The sequence below is a fragment of the Cryptosporidium sp. chipmunk genotype I genome (genome assembly GCF_004936735.1).
Source record: "Cryptosporidium sp. chipmunk genotype I strain 37763 chromosome Unknown contig_17, whole genome shotgun sequence".
In the NCBI taxonomy this organism is placed as follows: domain Eukaryota; phylum Apicomplexa; class Conoidasida; order Eucoccidiorida; family Cryptosporidiidae; genus Cryptosporidium; species Cryptosporidium sp. chipmunk genotype I.
The window spans coordinates 601354-619978 of NW_027125614.1; the positions used below are offsets into that span (position 1 = coordinate 601354).

The 18625-nt window shown below is 30.6% G+C and overlaps 11 protein-coding genes across 11 annotated transcripts; 7 read left to right on the top strand and 4 right to left on the bottom strand.

The window, feature by feature from the left end:
* Window positions 1-402: 402 nt before the first annotated feature.
* ELE39_001218 (cleft lip and palate family of eukaryotic membrane s (potential transporters) with 9 transmembrane domains) lies at window positions 403-2271 on the top strand (the record flags this gene model as incomplete). The annotated part of the gene is made up of 1 exon (XM_067344257.1): window positions 403-2271. The coding sequence occupies one exon, from the start codon at window positions 403-405 to the stop codon at window positions 2269-2271; it is 1869 nt and encodes a 622-aa protein (XP_067200295.1).
* Window positions 2272-2387: 116 nt separating this feature from the next.
* Window positions 2388-3224, top strand: ELE39_001219 (uncharacterized protein; the record flags this gene model as incomplete). The annotated part of the gene is made up of 1 exon (XM_067344258.1): window positions 2388-3224. One exon carries the CDS (start codon window positions 2388-2390, stop codon window positions 3222-3224), a length of 837 nt encoding a protein of 278 aa, XP_067200296.1.
* Window positions 3225-3353: 129 nt separating this feature from the next.
* ELE39_001220 (Ubiquitin-related modifier 1 family) lies at window positions 3354-3647 on the bottom strand (the record flags this gene model as incomplete). Its single annotated transcript, XM_067344259.1, has 1 exon — window positions 3354-3647. The coding sequence occupies one exon, from the start codon at window positions 3645-3647 to the stop codon at window positions 3354-3356; it is 294 nt and encodes a 97-aa protein (XP_067200297.1).
* A 265-nt stretch (window positions 3648-3912) lies between these two features.
* ELE39_001221 (RING finger) lies at window positions 3913-6573 on the top strand (the record flags this gene model as incomplete). The annotated part of the gene is made up of 1 exon (XM_067344260.1): window positions 3913-6573. The coding sequence occupies one exon, from the start codon at window positions 3913-3915 to the stop codon at window positions 6571-6573; it is 2661 nt and encodes an 886-aa protein (XP_067200298.1).
* Window positions 6574-6660: 87 nt separating this feature from the next.
* On the bottom strand, window positions 6661-7812 carry ELE39_001222 (Ced12 family of s that are conserved throughout eukaryotes; the record flags this gene model as incomplete). Its single annotated transcript, XM_067344261.1, has 1 exon — window positions 6661-7812. One exon carries the CDS (start codon window positions 7810-7812, stop codon window positions 6661-6663), a length of 1152 nt encoding a protein of 383 aa, XP_067200299.1.
* A 233-nt stretch (window positions 7813-8045) lies between these two features.
* Window positions 8046-8591, bottom strand: ELE39_001223 (uncharacterized protein; the record flags this gene model as incomplete). The annotated part of the gene is made up of 1 exon (XM_067344262.1): window positions 8046-8591. One exon carries the CDS (start codon window positions 8589-8591, stop codon window positions 8046-8048), a length of 546 nt encoding a protein of 181 aa, XP_067200300.1.
* Window positions 8592-8921: 330 nt separating this feature from the next.
* On the top strand, window positions 8922-10847 carry ELE39_001224 (DNA topoisomerase I; the record flags this gene model as incomplete). The annotated part of the gene is made up of 1 exon (XM_067344263.1): window positions 8922-10847. One exon carries the CDS (start codon window positions 8922-8924, stop codon window positions 10845-10847), a length of 1926 nt encoding a protein of 641 aa, XP_067200301.1.
* A 26-nt stretch (window positions 10848-10873) lies between these two features.
* On the bottom strand, window positions 10874-13369 carry ELE39_001225 (putative low complexity perhaps membrane associated; the record flags this gene model as incomplete). Its single annotated transcript, XM_067344264.1, has 1 exon — window positions 10874-13369. One exon carries the CDS (start codon window positions 13367-13369, stop codon window positions 10874-10876), a length of 2496 nt encoding a protein of 831 aa, XP_067200302.1.
* A 117-nt stretch (window positions 13370-13486) lies between these two features.
* ELE39_001226 (uncharacterized protein) lies at window positions 13487-14407 on the top strand (the record flags this gene model as incomplete). The annotated part of the gene is made up of 1 exon (XM_067344265.1): window positions 13487-14407. One exon carries the CDS (start codon window positions 13487-13489, stop codon window positions 14405-14407), a length of 921 nt encoding a protein of 306 aa, XP_067200303.1.
* A 721-nt stretch (window positions 14408-15128) lies between these two features.
* On the top strand, window positions 15129-15755 carry ELE39_001227 (secreted cysteine rich; the record flags this gene model as incomplete). The annotated part of the gene is made up of 1 exon (XM_067344266.1): window positions 15129-15755. One exon carries the CDS (start codon window positions 15129-15131, stop codon window positions 15753-15755), a length of 627 nt encoding a protein of 208 aa, XP_067200304.1.
* A 346-nt stretch (window positions 15756-16101) lies between these two features.
* On the top strand, window positions 16102-18480 carry ELE39_001229 (secreted alpha beta hydrolyse; the record flags this gene model as incomplete). The annotated part of the gene is made up of 1 exon (XM_067344268.1): window positions 16102-18480. One exon carries the CDS (start codon window positions 16102-16104, stop codon window positions 18478-18480), a length of 2379 nt encoding a protein of 792 aa, XP_067200306.1.
* Window positions 18481-18625: the final 145 nt, after the last annotated feature.

The following is an 18625-nucleotide window of genomic DNA, read 5'->3' on the forward strand; positions in this document are numbered from 1 at the left end:
CGATGTTTGTTAGTAGCTTAGAATCTTATTAAAAAAAAAGTTAAATACATTTATAAAATCATCAAATCAAGATATATTTTTTCTGACTGGGTATTCGATATATAGACAACAAATATTTTACTTCTATATTCTAGGGGTCAGTATAGTTTACTAACAATTACACTAAACTTCCGTGATATTTGAAAAGCAATTCAAATTCATCGGGAAAAAATATATGAAACTTAAAATGCAGTGTGTACAGAGAATTAAGTTTAGTGTAATTTTTGTAGAATGAAGACACAACTAATGAATAAGAGAAAATGAATTCTAAATATTTTTATTTCGGATGCAGAAACTTGAAATATTGAATGTCTTTGTTGCGGCAAATTTTATTTAGCTTTAGCCACCTTAATTTATCTTTAAATGCAAAACTCAGAGACAAGTGGAAATATTTCCGTTCCAACGGAAGAAGTACGGAATAGCTGGTTTTCCGGGATTCTTGGAACGATTCTGAGAGTAATATTTTTCCAGATTGTAATGAATTATTTTATGGGTGGGCAAAGGAATGGAGTGATTAATAATACTACTGGAGAGTTAATAAAACCACTTAGTAATTATTATAAACCGGGAAGTATTTATGATTTACATGCTCACGTAATCTTTGGAAATGAAGAATCTATCTCAAGTCTAAAGTTTGAATACCTTAATAAATCATCTGTTTTATTGGAAATGAATAACTTTACTAATATAACATCTGCAATTGAAGTTTGGAGAATTAGGAATCTTATATATGATAATTCTGATGTTAGCCTTTCTAAAAATATATCACTTAATCTTCCACCGGAGCTTTTCAAGTATAATATTGAAGATACATCAAATGTTTACAATGACATAAATGCTTTTCTTGTTGTTTCATTAATTGGCAAGGAAAGAAATGATTTTGTTCCTATTAATTATGTTGATCTTACTAAGACAATGAATAAACTAAGCGATGAAGACTCTTTAGTAAGTTTATTGGATTCTAATGATCAAAAAGGCTTGATCAACCAACATGATAAAAAAGTAAAATATTGGAAAGATAATATTAATATTCGTGTCATATATGATGACCAGGAATATAATATCGCTCAACGCAACGTACCACCCGTATCTTTTATGAAATATAATGTTGCAGAAAGTATTTACTTGCCCATAATTTATCCATCAGACTTCTGGTGTATTGAACGCAACTTTAAAATGTTAAATAGTACAACTATTAATCACCCTTTCAATTTGACTCTTACGTTTAATACGTTTTCTTTATTCAAATACACTATTCAGAGGCAGATGATGGATACTTGGGAGCTTCAAAGTAGGTATGGTCTAGGGCAGAGTCAAAAAGACATTATGATGATTAAGAGGATATTAATAGAAACGAACAAATACTATTTAATTTTTAGCCTGGTTTTCTTTATTCTTCATTCGTCTTTCCAAATGCTTGCATTTAAGAATGATATTAGCTTTTGGAATAAAAATGACTCAATGTACGGCTTGAGTGGGCTTTCAATACTTGCATCGTTTATTTCGGAGCTAGTTATCGGCCTTTACCTATTTGACTCTAATGAAACAAGTTGGATATTACTTATTGAAATTTTTATCGGTATAGCCATTTCTGCTTGGAAGTTATGGAAAACAAAGATATTCATACTTAGTAAAAGATTCCCTTTTGTTTCAATTAAAGATGATTCTGATATCTATTTAGATCATTCTGACGAAGAAAGTAAGGCAAAACTTGAACAGGAAAAACTTTCGAGACACTATGATTTAATTGCAATTAAATATATGTCAATTTTACTTGCACCTTGCATTGTTGGGTATGCAATGTACTCACTAAAGCATTATAAATATAAGAGTTGGTATTCTTTTATAATTTCTACCTTAGCTGGCACAGTTTATACCTTTGGTTTTATTATGATGACACCTCAACTCTATATAAATTATAAATTAAAATCAGTGGATCATTTACCTTGGAGATTTTTAGTATATAAAGCGTTGAATACTTTTATTGATGACGTTTTTTCGTTTATTATAGATATGCCATGGATGCACAGAATGGCATGTTTTAGAGACGATATAATATTTATTATTTATTTATATCAGAGATGGATATATCGTTCAAAAAAAAATCAGCAAAGTGATATTAAAAGTGTTGATACAAGTATTATTGATAGCAATGGTGCAAAAGATAGTGATAGTTCAAGTTTTCCCAATGATAAACCTGAAAATTCCAATGAAAAAAGCAAAATAGAATAATATTCTAAACTAGAATAGCTAAGTGAGCAAAATTCCGCTCTAATTGTGCGCTCTTAATTTTTATACATTTCAAAATCTAGGTTATTTTTTCTCAATTGTTCAATACATAACCATTTATGCAGGAAAAGCCAATATTCCATAGCTTTGCGTTTTTACTTGACGTACTTAACTTCGCGACTGCATTATCCTGGTTTTTTGCGTATTTTGCGTTGTTCTTTAAACTGAAACGCGAGAAAAATGTAGTTGGACTATCACTTCAAACACTACTAATGCTAGTTGTGGCTGAATGTAACCACGTACTAATAACAGTTATACTTTCATCACATTATCATGTTGGGCTTGGATTGGATTTTTATTTATGTGATTGCTCAACTGCACTTTTGTCCGTCGTCACGTTCGCCTATATTTATGTTAACTTTTACGAAACATATGAAAATAACAGAGATACATTCGGACTTAATGTTACAAACTTCATAATTTGCTGGATTGCAAAAGTTAATGGAAGTAATTATTTTATTCAAAAGAAGAGCAAAAGCTGCCACCCAACTTCTCAGAAAATATTTTGGTTAACTATCTATATTATAAATTTCTTTCTTGGGTCAATAATATTTTTTTTAAGGAAATCTAGCTCGCCTCCAATTATATCATTTTGGGAATCATACATGGATTCATTACTTTCCTTGGCTTTGCTGCCTCAGATATACATGTTTTACAACAAGAAACCGCGAAAAGTCCCTTCTCTTCTCGCACATTTTGTTGCATTTATACTACTGGCTAGAGTTTTTATGTTGTTCTATTGGACATTATATCCATTATTTAAATTGTCAATTGTTCCAGGAAGAAGACTTCATATTTTTTCGGAGTCTTTAAACATAATTTTCCTAACACACTTCATGTATTATTTTATAATGTCGAAGTTAAATGGAGAGAATGATGTATTCTTACCATTATAGTAATACAAAGGATGTAAGATGAACTGAGAATATAAATAAATAATATTTTTTAAAAATATTTATAATTAATGTTCTATTGACTATCTACTATTTAAAACAGTTGACATTAATTGCAAATTAAATGCACACTTATCCACCATGTAAGGTCATAATAAAAGTAACAAGATCACCATTGCTTAAAGCATAGTTTTCTCCACCCAAAATATCCCAGTCACAGTTGTTTACTAGCACAATAATTCCTGGTTTGATCTTAGACCCTGTCTCAATGAAATGATCTTTTCTATACTGAATAATATTTTCTTTTACATAAAGAATTAAACTCTTCATAGAATTAGACTTTAGATCGTTCAATTCAATCTCGAAGCTTTGCTTGTCGCCTGCCAGAATCTCTAGTCCTCCAGAAAATTCCACTTTTATAGTCATTTCGAAGAGATGTAAAGAAAAATGATTGTGAAGTGAGCACGACAGATACCTCCGCCATTTTTCCCGCGCAAAAATAGTCTCGATAATGCATGATCTGTGAATATTACTGCGATTAAACAACTAAAAATTAAGTAGCAAAACATTAATATTAGTTAATGTTATTCTCGAATAATATTTTGTGATTAAAATGGAAATTTATTGATCTTTAGTACTTGCCTATTTATTTTCATATCTAACATATTAATTTATCCAAATAACTTTGCAAATGAGCAATTATGATAATATAATAAAAAGAGAAGCTGTAAATAAGGACAAGCAGAATTGTGAACGTGTTTCAGATATTATAGATAATAACAGCAATAAATTTAGTCTTACAGTCAATACAGAATCATACGATGTATTAGAAAATGATATGATGAAAAGCAAATCTAGAAAGGTGAACATTTCTACAAAAAATGGCTTTGAGAGTACAAACATTTCTAATAAAATATTATCAGAATTCACTTGCCCTGTATGTCTTGACTATTATATGTTACCTGTTACAATTCCATGCGGGCACACTTTTTGTAGATATTGCATTACTCATAACCGCTTGCTAGGAAAAAAATGTCCAGTATGCAGGCAACTGATCGGATACAACTTCAGAATTAACATGGCAATCCATAACGTTATTGTTTCATTAGGGATTTTTAAGCAAATAGAGAACCCCTCTCAGGATGAAAGGCTTTATAATGAAATTCTGTTTACAAGCAATGAACTGATAGGGCAGAATAGACCAAAATGGTGGCAATTATGCTTCTGTAAACCAATCATATCAGTTACATTATTTGCAAGAATAATTTCTGATGAAATATTAGGAATTGGGATAATTTTTGCAGAAGATTTAACTCGATGTATTATTGATCATCTATCAAAGTTATCATCAATAATACATGATACTAAGTTAAAAAGTATGGTCTGGTCGAACGGTATATATATGATTGGGCCACTGGAAGTCAATTTATTGACAAAGTGGATGGGCTGCCCACCTTTACCTTTTAAACTGGATGAGGAAGAAACTGATCATTTGGAAAAAAATTCAGATTTTACTCTTAATAACAACGCAATATTTAAAAATCAAGTTAAAAAATGGGTAGAAGAGTGTATTACTTTAAAACCTACAATTCTAAATATTGGGCAAAACCCCTTTATTAATACAAGTACTTATCCTATATTACGTATACTAAGCGATAGAATACATCGTGTAGAATCAAAAATTTATGACTTGGGAGCTCTTAGGTCCCCCCTTCCCTGGGATCTCGGAAGGCATTCTAAATCTACTATCCAAATCTCACACTCCTCTGTAAGTACAAATCACTTGTTAATAGTTAGCATTAAAGAGCATGACCAAGTTGCTCAAGAATTGAAATACAGAAATAGTTTTTCACATAACATTGATGAAGGCTCTTCAATTGGAAAGGATTGGGGTATTGGGGTAATTGATTTGGGAAGTAGTATTGGAACAATGTTAAAAATTCAGTCCAAGCATAGACTTGCAGCTGATGAAATAATTCACCTGGCAGATAGAGTTGAAATAATTATTAAAATTAGAAAAATAGAAGAAATAATAAACGAAAATAATTGCTTACATGGTGAAAACAAAATATTAATTAATGAATGGAAAAAATTACGTTGGAGCAACAAATTAAATTTAGTAATAAATATTGACGAGTATAACAAAAGTGAGCATAAAACCATTATTGAGACTAAAAATAGTGATTTCGAAGATTCATTTTTAGTCTGTGATGACAAAGATGGATTAGATTCAAACGAACTCTCTCTAGAAAGTAAAATTGTACAAATTCCATTGGAGGAGTTGGAGCTTGAGGAAATTAATGAGTGTTTGGAAGTTTATATTCCAATTGGGTCTAAATGTTTTGTTCCGTATGATGGAGCAAAAAAAACAGAAAATGGTATGTACTGGTCAGTAATTGTTCATCCTTCTGGAATGGTATTTGGCCGAGGAAAAAATGGAGCTCTTGGTTTGAAAAAAGTAGAAGTAACAGAAAGTAATGGATATATTAGCAGAGAACACTGCATTTTTTATTATTCATCTATGAGAAATGAGGGATTTGAAGCCCCCGACTACTTGTGCAGATCTAAAGGTTGCTTATCAAATTGGTACGTTAAAGACGTCTCTACATCTGGCACATTTTTGCGTTTAAAACCGTTTAGCTATCCAGTTAGGGTGTTGCCCGGTATGATTCTTAAAGTAGGGCAATGCAAGATGGAAATATTACCATATATGATTGGTGCTTTGCACTCTGGACAACCAAATAGTACTGGTAGAAACAACTATATTAATTTAATTCCACAGGACTTTCAATCAATTCAAACAAATTTGACTGAAGTTGAATCATTACAAGCTCATATTTCGAACGTGAATCAAATTCCAATTTCTTATTTAAGTAATAGTACATTATTTACCCAGCCCTATAACAATCAATATTTATCTAACATTAACAACAATATAATTGCACAATTAAATATTCTAGCCGCATATAATTACATTAACGCCTCATCTATGACGAATTTGGTTAATTCTAATGGAATTATCGATTTTAACAATCAAACCACTGAAGAGAGAGCAAATCAAAGACAAAATTCATCTTTTGGACAAATCGCTGGCATTGAACGCTCATCTTTTGATAATATTATTTTACAAAGTATATTAAGCAATTCAATAATAAATAATAATATATTATCTGCAAGTCGTTACTTAGGAAATGTTCAAAATAGTGAAGATAATTCGATTACTGGAGGGTCTATTGGCTCTCTGGAAGTAAATGATATATTAAATTATGAGAGAAGACCGAGGGAGCCCAGAGTTACACAAGAGGTGGATGTTTCGTTTCAAATAGAAAGTTATGAAGACAATGATTGTTAATGAAATTGAATGATTGAAAGAGATTTTATATATTCAAATTATTCACTATAATTTAATGGTTGTTAATTAATGCTTCTATAGTAGATCCTAATAATATTTCTCTAAATTACAAATTTGTCTGAATTCAATTATATCTCTTGGGAGGTTTTCAATAGTCTCTGCCATTACAACCTGAACATTTTTAAGAACTTTATTGAATTCCGAAATCGCAACTTTATGTCCTAGGAACTTTACAATATCCTGCCACTCTGCATGAAATCGTATTGCACAAACACTAAAGAGTTCAGGAAGTGTGTTGAAAGAGAACTCATTGGTTAATCTTATAAAATTTCTCAATGCTTTTCTACTCGCTGAGATATTTGGAATTCCGGGTATCTTATATACACTAGGAATTAAATTAAGATAAAGACATATCATGATTGAAACGTTGATCAATGCTGCTGAAAGTGGATATGAAACATTTATTTGATCAATTTGCGAATTATTGCTTACTTCACTAACAGTTGACCTTAACTCTGTAATTTTTGGTAATAATGGCTCAAAATTACTATCTAATTCTTTTTTTGATTCTTTAATATTTATTGGAGTAGAGATCACACTTAAATTGCTCGATGAAGGCTGAAAGTTGTTTGGAGTTTCATATGGACTCATTATAACGTTGATATTACGGGAATTAATAATAGAACTTTGAGTAGTACGTTGTTGCGAGTATTTAATCTTTTCATCTGAGGAAAAACTTTGAGATTCTCTAAGGATTTTTCTAAAAACGTGCCTATAATTTTCTGCAAAGTATACCAAATTTTCTAAAGTTACTAATCCTGCACATTTAAAATCGAATCTTGGATCATTATTTTGAAAGCCTAATAGCTTCCAATTACTTGAAATTCGATTTATTTCTGGATGATCAGGATATGCTAGTGCCCAATAATCTTGGAATAATTGTTCATGGTTGGGATCAGTACAATTCAAAGAAATTAGGCATCTATTGCGCATGCAGTATAGTAGCTTTCTTTCTTTTGACAGTTTCCAGAGCCGATTTATAATAGATACCTGTATTTTGCTATATATTGTTTTTCTAGATTTTTCTCTTCTTAGTTTCTTTTTGATTATATCCTGTAATGAACCATCCACATGGATTTCATATGAATTTATGGTTACATCTGGAATAAATGAGTTTTTACTCGTAATGTCTTGGAAAACATTAGGCCTTTTCTCTTTAACAGTATCAGGATGTGGCATTAATAGAAATTTTAAAATCGATCGACTAGTCCATTAATACATGTAAATTTTTTTTCTGTGTGGAATAAGTGGTGTGGCGCAAGGTCTATCTGTAAAAAATAGTTTCAAAAATGAATATTATAGTTTATAACTTGATGATTTATTAATTAAAATTATAAATATCAGTATCAAATGTTATTATATTTAGTATTGAATCAATTTTTCCAATGATTAAGATAGTAGAAATGCCATATCTAAACTTTATCTGTAATTTTCTCAAATTTTTCACAGTTTTGAGTCTCAAGTCTTTGATAGAAGGAGAATGCCACATATGAGAATACAATTCTGGATAGAGTTAAGCATGTTGCATTTATTAAAAAAACGACCCAAGCGGGTAAGTTTTCATCATACATTGTAGATTTAAAATAAAAATAAAATATTATTGAGATGCCGAAAGATGTGATGGACTCGAATATTAATCTTAAAATGGTATAGATCATGTAATATTTCATGGTGGAATTGTTATTCTTTGTAATAGAATAAAAGCCAAGAAGCCCAAATGACGAACATATGATTGAAAAAATGACAAATATTGTACTAACTGTGACAGACGATGCAATGTCATATGAAGCCTGAATAATAGAGCTAAAGTCAGAAATGCAAACTATATAAAGCGCAAGCCTTGCAATATCTTTTGGTAGTGGCTTTATACAGTTAGACATTGACAAACCACAGCCTGCATCTTTCAATGATTCACAATCTTTATATTCCATTGCTTTATTTTCGAACCTATTGTCCATTAATAAAACATATATTTTTTTACATAAATATGTTAAATATATTTTATAACTTTTATATATACATACATAGATTTGTATACATATTTATTATTAATTTATTTTAATATTTATAATATATATTTAAAGTTTTAATATTTTTAGAGCTAATAAAATTTGAAGAACAAAAAATAGTCTTGATAAAGGGTGATCGTGTGCACAAAGTCACACATTAAACATGATTTTAAAAATTTTCATTACCTTTTTACTGGGCCATGCATTTGTCACTTTTTTTAAGTTTAAAGCGCCATGATTCAAAATTGAATTAAGTAATTTAATTCAAGCTAGGAAAATATGGCATCATCTATAGATTTATCGTTGGGTAATACGAACAAGCGGAGGAAAGTTATGAAGAAAACAGAGATGGATTATGAACCTCTCAATAAATGGTGGGAAAGACCCCCAAGGGAAGAGCTTGGAGTTCAGTGGGAATATCTTGAGCATCAAGGCGTGATGTTTGCTCCTCCATACAAAGTTCATAATGTGCCATTGGTACATAATGGCGAACGAATTCAACTTCCTCCAGAGGCGGAAGAGATTGCAAGCTACTGGTCAGTAATGAAAGATACTGAGTGGGCTCAAAAGGAGAAATTTAATAATAATGTAAGAAAAGCATTCATGAAATCCATACCAGTTGGAGATAAACTTTATAATAATCTGGAATGGGAAAAGTGTAACTTTGATATTATAAAACAATATTTTGAAGACGAAAAAGAGGCAAAAAAAAATTTATCGAAAGAGGAGAAAGAACTTCAGAAAAAACATAGGGGTGACCAAGAGTCGCCATTTGTATACGCTCTTGTTGATTGGATCAAAGAAAAAGTTGGAAATTTCAGAATTGAGCCACCTGGGCTGTTTAAAGGTAGAGGAGAGCATCCAAAGTCAGGCATGTTGAAAAGACGAATATTCCCTGAAGATGTAACTTTAAATATTGCGGAAGATGCACCTGTTCCAAAGGTACCTAATACTATGAAAGGACATGCTTGGAAGGACATATTTCATGATAATACGGTTACTTGGCTTGCATACTATAGAGACTCTATAAATAATCAATTTAAATATATTTTTCTTTCTGCTTCAAGTGGGTTTAAAGGGATGAGTGATTATAATAAATACGAAAAGGCAAGAAAATTAAAAGATTATATCGATGCAATACGTGATGATTATCGAAAAAAAATGACGAGCGGAGATATTACTCAGAGACAACTCGGTACTGCAACATATTTAATCGACTTTTTAGCTTTGAGAGTTGGGGGAGAAAAGGATACAGATGAAGAAGCTGATACTGTTGGTTGCTGTTCATTAAGAGTGGAGCATATTACATTTAATCAACAAGAAAAATCTATTACTTTAGATTTTTTGGGCAAAGATTCAATTCGATACTATAACACTGTCGTTATTGACCCGGCAGCTTTCAATAATTTGACAATCTTCTGTAGAAACAAAGATAAAATGGAAAATGTCTTCGATCAGATTAATATGAGCTCCCTAAATCAATATCTGAAATCCATCATGCCCGAACTTTCTGCTAAGGTATTTAGAACATTTAATGCATCAATTACATTAGAACGTGAGCTTTCGAAAATTTCAGCAAAATCAGCTGTAAAAAGTGAAAAAAAGACCAAAATAGAGCTTGGATCATGCTCAAAAGATGAATTTAGGATGTCTAATTTTAATAATGAAGTGGACATTACTAATGTTAACGATATTTTAAGATTCTACAATGATGCTAATAGAGAAGTTGCGATATTATGTAACCATCAGAGATCGATTCCTAAGCAACATGAATCTTCCATGGAAAAAATGATTAAACAACAACAAGAGTTAGAAGAAGATTTGAAAATTTGTGAAGCATTCTTCAAGATTTTGAAGAAAAATAACAAATCTATTACAATTGATGACTTGCCAAAACTTTCTACCGAAATATCCTTCACTGGGAAGCAGAGAAAATATCCAATAAACTTAAACTCGAGTCTAGATTTAGTGCAAAAGAAAATAGACTCTATTAAGAGTAAGATTTCAAATTTGTACTTAAAAATCAAGATAAAGGATGATAATAAGACTGTAGCGTTAAATACATCAAAAATTAACTATATGGATCCCAGAATTTCTGTTGCATTTTGTAAGAAATACGATTTACCAATCGACAAAATATTTAATAGGAGCTTAAGAACAAAGTTCCCTTGGGCAATGTATACGAGATCAGATTTTTCATTTTAATGAAATATTTTTTTATTAAATACGTATTATTTATAATACATCTTTCTTCTATTTGGCTTGAATTTTATTATTTTATTACACACATTTAAGTATTCTTGTTTTTCATGACTTGATTTTGGATCAAGTTTATTTGTAACTTTCCTATTTTGACTACAATCTATTGCATTCATTGTAGTTAAAGGTTCATTTATGGCATTTTTTTTCTTTAGGCTGCTTATTTTTAATAAGGCTCTGCTCTTGTAATTTGGTTTATTATTAGTCAGAGATAAATTACTTTTCACATCCTTAATAATATTAATTAAAAAATCAAGGCTATTTGAAGAATTGTAATTTTCTAATAATTCATTAAAAACTTTATTTGTGTCGATTAATTGAACTCCAGTTATTCCATTTGCTATTAATGTAGAGACAAAATTGTCTCTCAATTTGTTGCTTGGCCCATATAATATCCAAATACATGGTCTTTGTTGGATTAATAATGTACGTTGTCTTCTAGTAGCAAATTCTAGAAATTGACAAATTACTTGGTTATTTATACGTTCTTTTTCATTCTCAAGTGGAATTTTTACAATCCTAGTAGTTTTCAAACTTGAACGCAGCATTGGAAGCAATATAGTAGATAAAAGTTCCTCATCAAAAAGAGAGTATAGTTCATAATCAAAATTTCCCCCCCCTAATTCTTTAAGCTTGATCAACTCCTCTACAGTTCCTAATCTTTTTATTAATCTGTCTACATTTTGATTCATTGCATTGTCAAAATAAAAGCCTGATAAAATATCTATTAAGACGACATCTTTACCTGATATAATATTTGCAATGCCATCTAAACACTTCTTATTCTTTATTAAAAAATCTTTGTCATATAATAATAATTCCTTTGGTTCAATAAAATTGATAAAATAATTTGAGTTAGTGGTATCTAAGCTAGAGTGTGAGTTAAAGTTATCTAGGCTATTTATAATTTTCTTCTGTAACGAAATTGGAGTGGACATAAGCAAGCTTTCCATCGCAAGAATTACTTGGAACAAATCTAAGAATAAAGATTTTTTTTCAATAAATTCATCAAGTGAGCTGTGCCGAGCTGATGCGCAAAAACCTGTGCTTTCAATATTATTATTTGGTATTAAGTATGGATGCAATACACTAATGATACCAATGCGAACACTTGAGTCCAAGTCTAATTTGAATCTGTCTGTGCAAATTAGGTAAACGTCATTTTTTAGTTGATGTTCAAGTGACTTAAGAAATACAATTAAAAACGTACTTAACTGCAAAGAACTTTGGATCTTAGGGAAAAATGGAGGTTTATAATCAATTTCAGAACTTGAAAATATCAAATTTAACCAAAAAAGCAATACATTCTCAATTTCAATAAAAAGAGCACTTCCACAAGTAATGAATGCATTACAAGACCAAATATTTGATCCAATACTTTTTTCGATTTCATTAAAAATATTAGGACTGTGAAAATAACCAAATGAATGAAATTCATTGCAAATAACTAATATTTGTTCAATTGCATTTATTTTTATGCCTTGGTTTTGATATATTGGCTTAAATTCTTTACTTTCAAAACACTGTGCAGGTTTCATTTCCAAATTATTATGAGAAATATCATTGCATAAACATATTTGCAGATTTTCAGTAATATCTTTACAATCTAATTCTTCAACTTGAGTTAACTGATCTGAAACGAAATAATTGTGCAAAAATCCAAAAATGATATTTTCATTATTGGTTTCAATAACTTCACAATACTTAAAATTTTTTTCTGTTTTATAAACTTTGTTTCTATTTAATAAATTGTTATAACTATTGAATAAATTTGGAAGAATTAAAAATTTTGCCCATTTATTAATTATTTCAATTGATAAAATAACATGGTAGTTTATTGGAACCGGATTTTTTTTAAGAAAGGCTAGACAACCGACAATTTCATGCATTCCTTGTAAATAGTTAAAGTTAAGATATTCGCATACAGTGATTGTAACAATAACAAGTCGATCAACTAAACTCAGTTTCGAAATGCATGGGAATGGATCACAGCTCAGGATTGCTAGCACTTGATAGTATTCTTTGTCAGAAGTATTGAGATTAAAATACTGCTTTTTAAGTTCTAAAAAACTTTCAATACCATAGAAACCTTTTGGTATTTTTGGAAAAGAAATTTTTTTTTCACGAGTATTCGGCCTAAATCTTTCAAAGTCGTATCTAATTATTTTATTGTTCGGATTTTTTTTTTCTAATTCATTAATTATGGATTTAATGCACACATATTCGTTTTCTGTATTCAAAATATTATTTGAAATAAATTGATTGATTGATCGTATTTGTTCTAAGTTAACTTTAAATAAAATGCACCATATTCTATAATCGAACCAAAAATCTTCAATGGAAAAATCGATTTTATTATTAATTTTTTCTGAATGATAATCTTCACTTGTATCGATTAAATGGTTCTTTTCATGAGATTTAGATTTGTTATTTTCGAAGTTGGGAGAAATTCCATCTTGTTTATACATGTCTTAAATCAATGAACTTTTTGTGTAAAATTGAGCATTTGTTTAAAATTTAATTTATACATGTTTAGCGCTAGTTAAAGAAAAATTATTTCTAAATCAAACAAAAACACTTACATAATGAACAGGCTTATTTTTGTGATTATCTTAGTTTCTTATATCTATAAGTTTGCAGATTGCTTTATTTCATCGTTATCCGGACCTTTTGTGTTATTGTATTCAGTTTTACGTACAATAGATGGTATGACGGAAAATATACAACATATCAGTAATTCTATGGATTTATCACTGCAGTCATTCTTGTCCACTCAATTTCTCACTAAAAGCAGCGATAAAGCTAATAATCCAATTATTATTGGGGCAGATTATCATGGCTCGGCCTCCCCATGTGAATTAGCTTTTCATTCTTCAATAATCAATGATAATTTTATTGATAGATCTTTCAATAAAGATAATAAAAATTATTTTCAAGAGATAAATAATTCATCTATAGTTTCATCCTTGATCGTTAATGAAAATAATCGAATATTTGAAAGTATAAAAAATAAGGCAGAGAAAACTATAGATTGTGACTGTGCAATAATCAAGGGAATAGATAAAAGTTTGATAAATAAACAAACAAATGAAATAAACGGAGAAAATAATTATAAAAAACTATTAGAGCCATTCTATTATGGTACAAAAATGGTCAGTACAGAATTTACAAATCAAAATGAAAATAGGTACGCAAATGACCTTATTCTCACAACCAAAATCTTCAATCCACTGCAGAGCTATGAAATAAATAATATAAATGCCAATACCCCAAATATCCCGACTCACTTACAAAAATCTATTTCAGGTGATGAAATATTTGATAGCAACCAATACGAGCCTCAACAAACAGAGAATTTTGAATTTGATTTAAATTCATTCAGGCTATATACGTACTATACAACACACTATCTTTTTCAAATAACGAGTATTTTTTCTATGGGTATATCATTGCATTCTCAATATAGACGAAAGTCCAAACAGAGAAAATTGCATCTAGTAAAATAGTTAATATTTGAGGATTAATTATTTAAATTCAACAATAATATTCCAAATTAATCTAATTTCGATTCCCTCTTAGATGATTTTCAAAATCTTTTTTTTTATATAAATACCTCGCAATTTTTTTATACGTTTCATACTAATGCATGATTAAATTTTAATCAATGCTAAAATAGATGTTTTCAATAGTTAAGGTCAATTTTTTTTAATATAATTAATACGCCCAGAAAATTTTTATATCAAAGCCAATAAAATATATTCCACATACAATTTTGTTCTATTACCTATCTAAAGTTATCAAACCTCATCATAAAAATGCAGCAAACACTTCAGCATATAATTTCTCATTGAAACCTCTGAATTTTCTGGAGATAAAGTAGCATTACTGCAATCTTACAGCTCTAGGTCACAAAAAGCTGATACATATTGTACTTCAATTTCCCAAGCCAAGTACAGAAAGCTTTCTTTAATTAAAAGTAAAAGTTATTCAAAATCAAAAGGCTAGTTAACGGATATATAAAGCTGAGTATTTCATAAATTTAGCTTTCAACAATGTTACATGCGCATTTAAAAAAGGAGATAATTATATTCAAAATAAAACTTTATTAACCTTTCTTTTTCAAGCTTAAGGCGGGAGAGTGCACAATACCTCGAATTCAAAAGTCAAGACCTAGCTTTTGAAGGTAAATAATTGTATCAAAATTCAAATTTTATTTAATAAATATAAATGAAAATATACTTGCGTCTAATTATTCTATATTACACATATTTTTTTGAAATAATCAATCAAATTTTTGTAGAGGCATTGGTTAATGATGTTATTTGTAATGCTGCATCTGGGGTGATAGCAAAGGAAGCATGCGATATTGTATCTAATGCAGCATGTAGTACTGCAGGAACAGCAGCATGCCAAACAGCAGGAGAGATAGCTTGTCAGGCAATGGGGGAGGCAATTTGTCAAACTACAGGTAATATTGTTTCAGATGCAGCATGCCATACTGCATGCCAATTAGCCTCTAATACTGCAGGAGAAACAGTGTGTAGCATTGTATCTCAAATTTCCTCAGATTCGGCATGTGCAGCTGCATGCCAAGCTGCCAGTACAGTAATAGGACAGGCTTCTAATGACATACTGACTGGTTTTGGAGCAGAGATCACGAACTCTTTAATTTTAAGAAGTACAAGCAATCAATTAATGGCGGCATCAACGGTTACAAACTCTGTAACTATTTCAGTTACTATTTCCACAATCATGTCTATTTTACAAGTGATGATCTCTTTATTTGGAATGGGATTCAATTTATATACTCATATCAGGTCTTTAAATAGCAGAAGACCATATTATGTACGTTAAGCAAAGATATTTGGGAAATAAATTTTAAAAGTCGGCTCCACAATGACTAAAGCCGGTAGAAAAAGAGGTTTAGTGTTTAATTAATTGCTAGGTACAAATCAAATATATTAATATTGCGTTATTAAGTGTTTGTTTAACAGAAAATTTAAATTTATCACATGCAATATTTCTCAATACTTTTTTGACAATAGGGCGGATTCAACGACAATACATAGGCAAGATAAGAGTTACCGCTCTGAATTTTTTTTTAATTCATGTGAGTCTTTAGTAAAAAAAAAAGGAAAAAAGGAGAAGTTATTCTTTTGTGCTGATATGCGAAATTTAACAAAATTATTAATATTTAATGATGCGAATACTCCAGCTTTTTTCATTGTACCTTTTTATTAATGCATATTCAGTCCTTTGTAAATTTTCAAAGAAAGGTATCCCTATTCCAAACAGACACCATTTAGAAGATGCCCATAATAATGTATGCTATGCACTCATTATGTCATCTGGTTCGAACAAAGGCCCCTGGCAGGCTGGTGTTGTACGTGGTATTGCTCAAAAATACCATGACAATGGAAAAAAACTAAGATGGGATCTCGTAGGTGGAACTTCGATTGGAGCAATAAATGCATTAACTTCTCAATTTCATCCACCTGGGGAAGAACTAGCTTGGACTACTGAGCTTGTAATACTCTGGAAGATGGCAAGGCAAAAGGATATTACAACATGCAAGACACCTTTAAAAAAAAATTATGCAAGGTGGGCAGTTTCATTTCTTAAAGGCTGGATTAGTTCCAGAAATCCATTTAGATATTTATGTGATAATTCTCCGGCAAGAAAATTATTAAGGGAGCTTTTTTTGCACAGAAAGCATAAGCAAAGACTTTTCTTTACGAATACAATGCGTTACACAGACAGAACTGCGCACATTTTTACTGAACAATTAGAACTTGAGGAAATAATAGAGGCAGTGATAGGTTCAGGCACAATTCCAGGAATATTCCCAATTAAGTACTTGAGAAACCTTGGATATCATGTGGATGGTGGTTTTATTGCTGCTGGAGATCTTGAAACTGCAATTAAACGTTGTATTGCAGTAGGGAAGGCTAAGACTCCTAGAGATGTTGTCATTGATTTTATATCCGCAGAAGAACCACGAGGATTGAAGAGAAATACTTCCTTTTTAGAAGGAGAGGACCACAGAAGCCCCCATCAGCTTCCATTATACTATATTGTTTTACAATCATTGGGTATTCTTTCAGATATGGTTTCATCAACGTCTGTAGTTAGACAGATTATTTCCAAATACCCCGATGTTACGATCAGATATTTAATTCAGCCTAATGAGGAGGCTCTTATGTGGATACCAGGAGTGATGGTTGATTTTTCACAGTGGAAAAAGATGCATAGGGTTATAGAAGCAGGGTATAAATCTGGTTATAATGCACTACCAATGACTGGTGAAAAACTTAAAACTATTATGGAACCTGCAGAGACGTATTTTCATCCACCAGACCCTGCTGATGTTAGCTCGATATTGGAGCAATATTATCAGGAATGTGAGGCAAGAAAGATTTCAAGTGGCTTCAGGCCTATGGGTTTAGATGACGTTACTCTTTATCTATTAACTTCAAATGTAGAGAAAGCCATTAAAACAGTATTTACTGAAGTTGCGCCATACAAGGATATATTTCCATATAAAGACTCTATAACTTTTGCAACATTTATGGGTCCTTTTTTTATTACCAAAAGGTGCATTGACTTGATGCATTATTTTGCGCTTGCAAGAGGAGTCAGATCTCCCACTCAAAGTCAGTTTTATTCTTGGGTTGGTAGGCTTTGCAATGTTATTGCGTCAAAAGTTAATGAATACAATACAGGCGAAATTCGTAATCTTTCTAAGCAATATTTTGTTGAAGAACTTCCAATTACTTTGCAGGATGAAGGCTCCGCAGAAATTAATTACGAGTTTGGTGACCAGCCAGTCAACGATTTAACTAAAAATTTTGCTAAGAATTCTTTAGATGATGGTAAGGATATTGACTCGGATAATATTGCTACGAAAATTAGAAATTTAATATATGCATTATCCAATGATAATAAGCATATTATTGGAATGACATTCTTAGAATTTACAAATACTAAGCGCTCAATTGCAGGACTTAGCCAATGTGTAAACATACTATTGAACGATTTGCAGGAAAAATTAGACCAAATTAGCCCTGGTGCAGCGCTAAGACGTGCTCTCTTAATTAAAGAGAGAAAGCTTAAAAATGCATATCAAACACTTAATTCTTTCGTTGTAGTACTTAAGTCTCTTAATGACGACATTCAAAAATTAAACAAGACAATGATAACAATTGATTCATTTTTAAAATCTTCTAATAACATTTCCAATAAAGCAACTAAGCTTTTGAAGTATATAGAGGATAAACAAAAAAAAGGTATTTTTTCAGCTAAATTTGAAGATATTATTACACTACTATCTTTATATGAAGATTATGTTGAAAAATTACAAAGTATCCGCATTAAAGAAATTAATAGCCGTAGAATAACTGTAGATTCAAAACACTCGCAGTTGATTCTTGCAAGAATAATTATTGCTTTACGTGACCAAAATGAACATTTCCCAAAGTTGGTTAATGGAAAATCTACAGAAGGAATTTCAGAGTCTATTAATAGATGTATTAGTATTGTTGATGAGCAGTATAAACCCATATTAGCAGCAAAAGATTAATCTTAGCTATAGTTCTGCCACTTGATTTTCAAAATAGGGCTTCTAGAAAATATATTTTATATTAATGCATGTCTAACGTCATATTTTCAGCCGCGCTCAAAACTCGTTTTATTCCGGTATCGCACTAATGTCTCGTTATTAATTA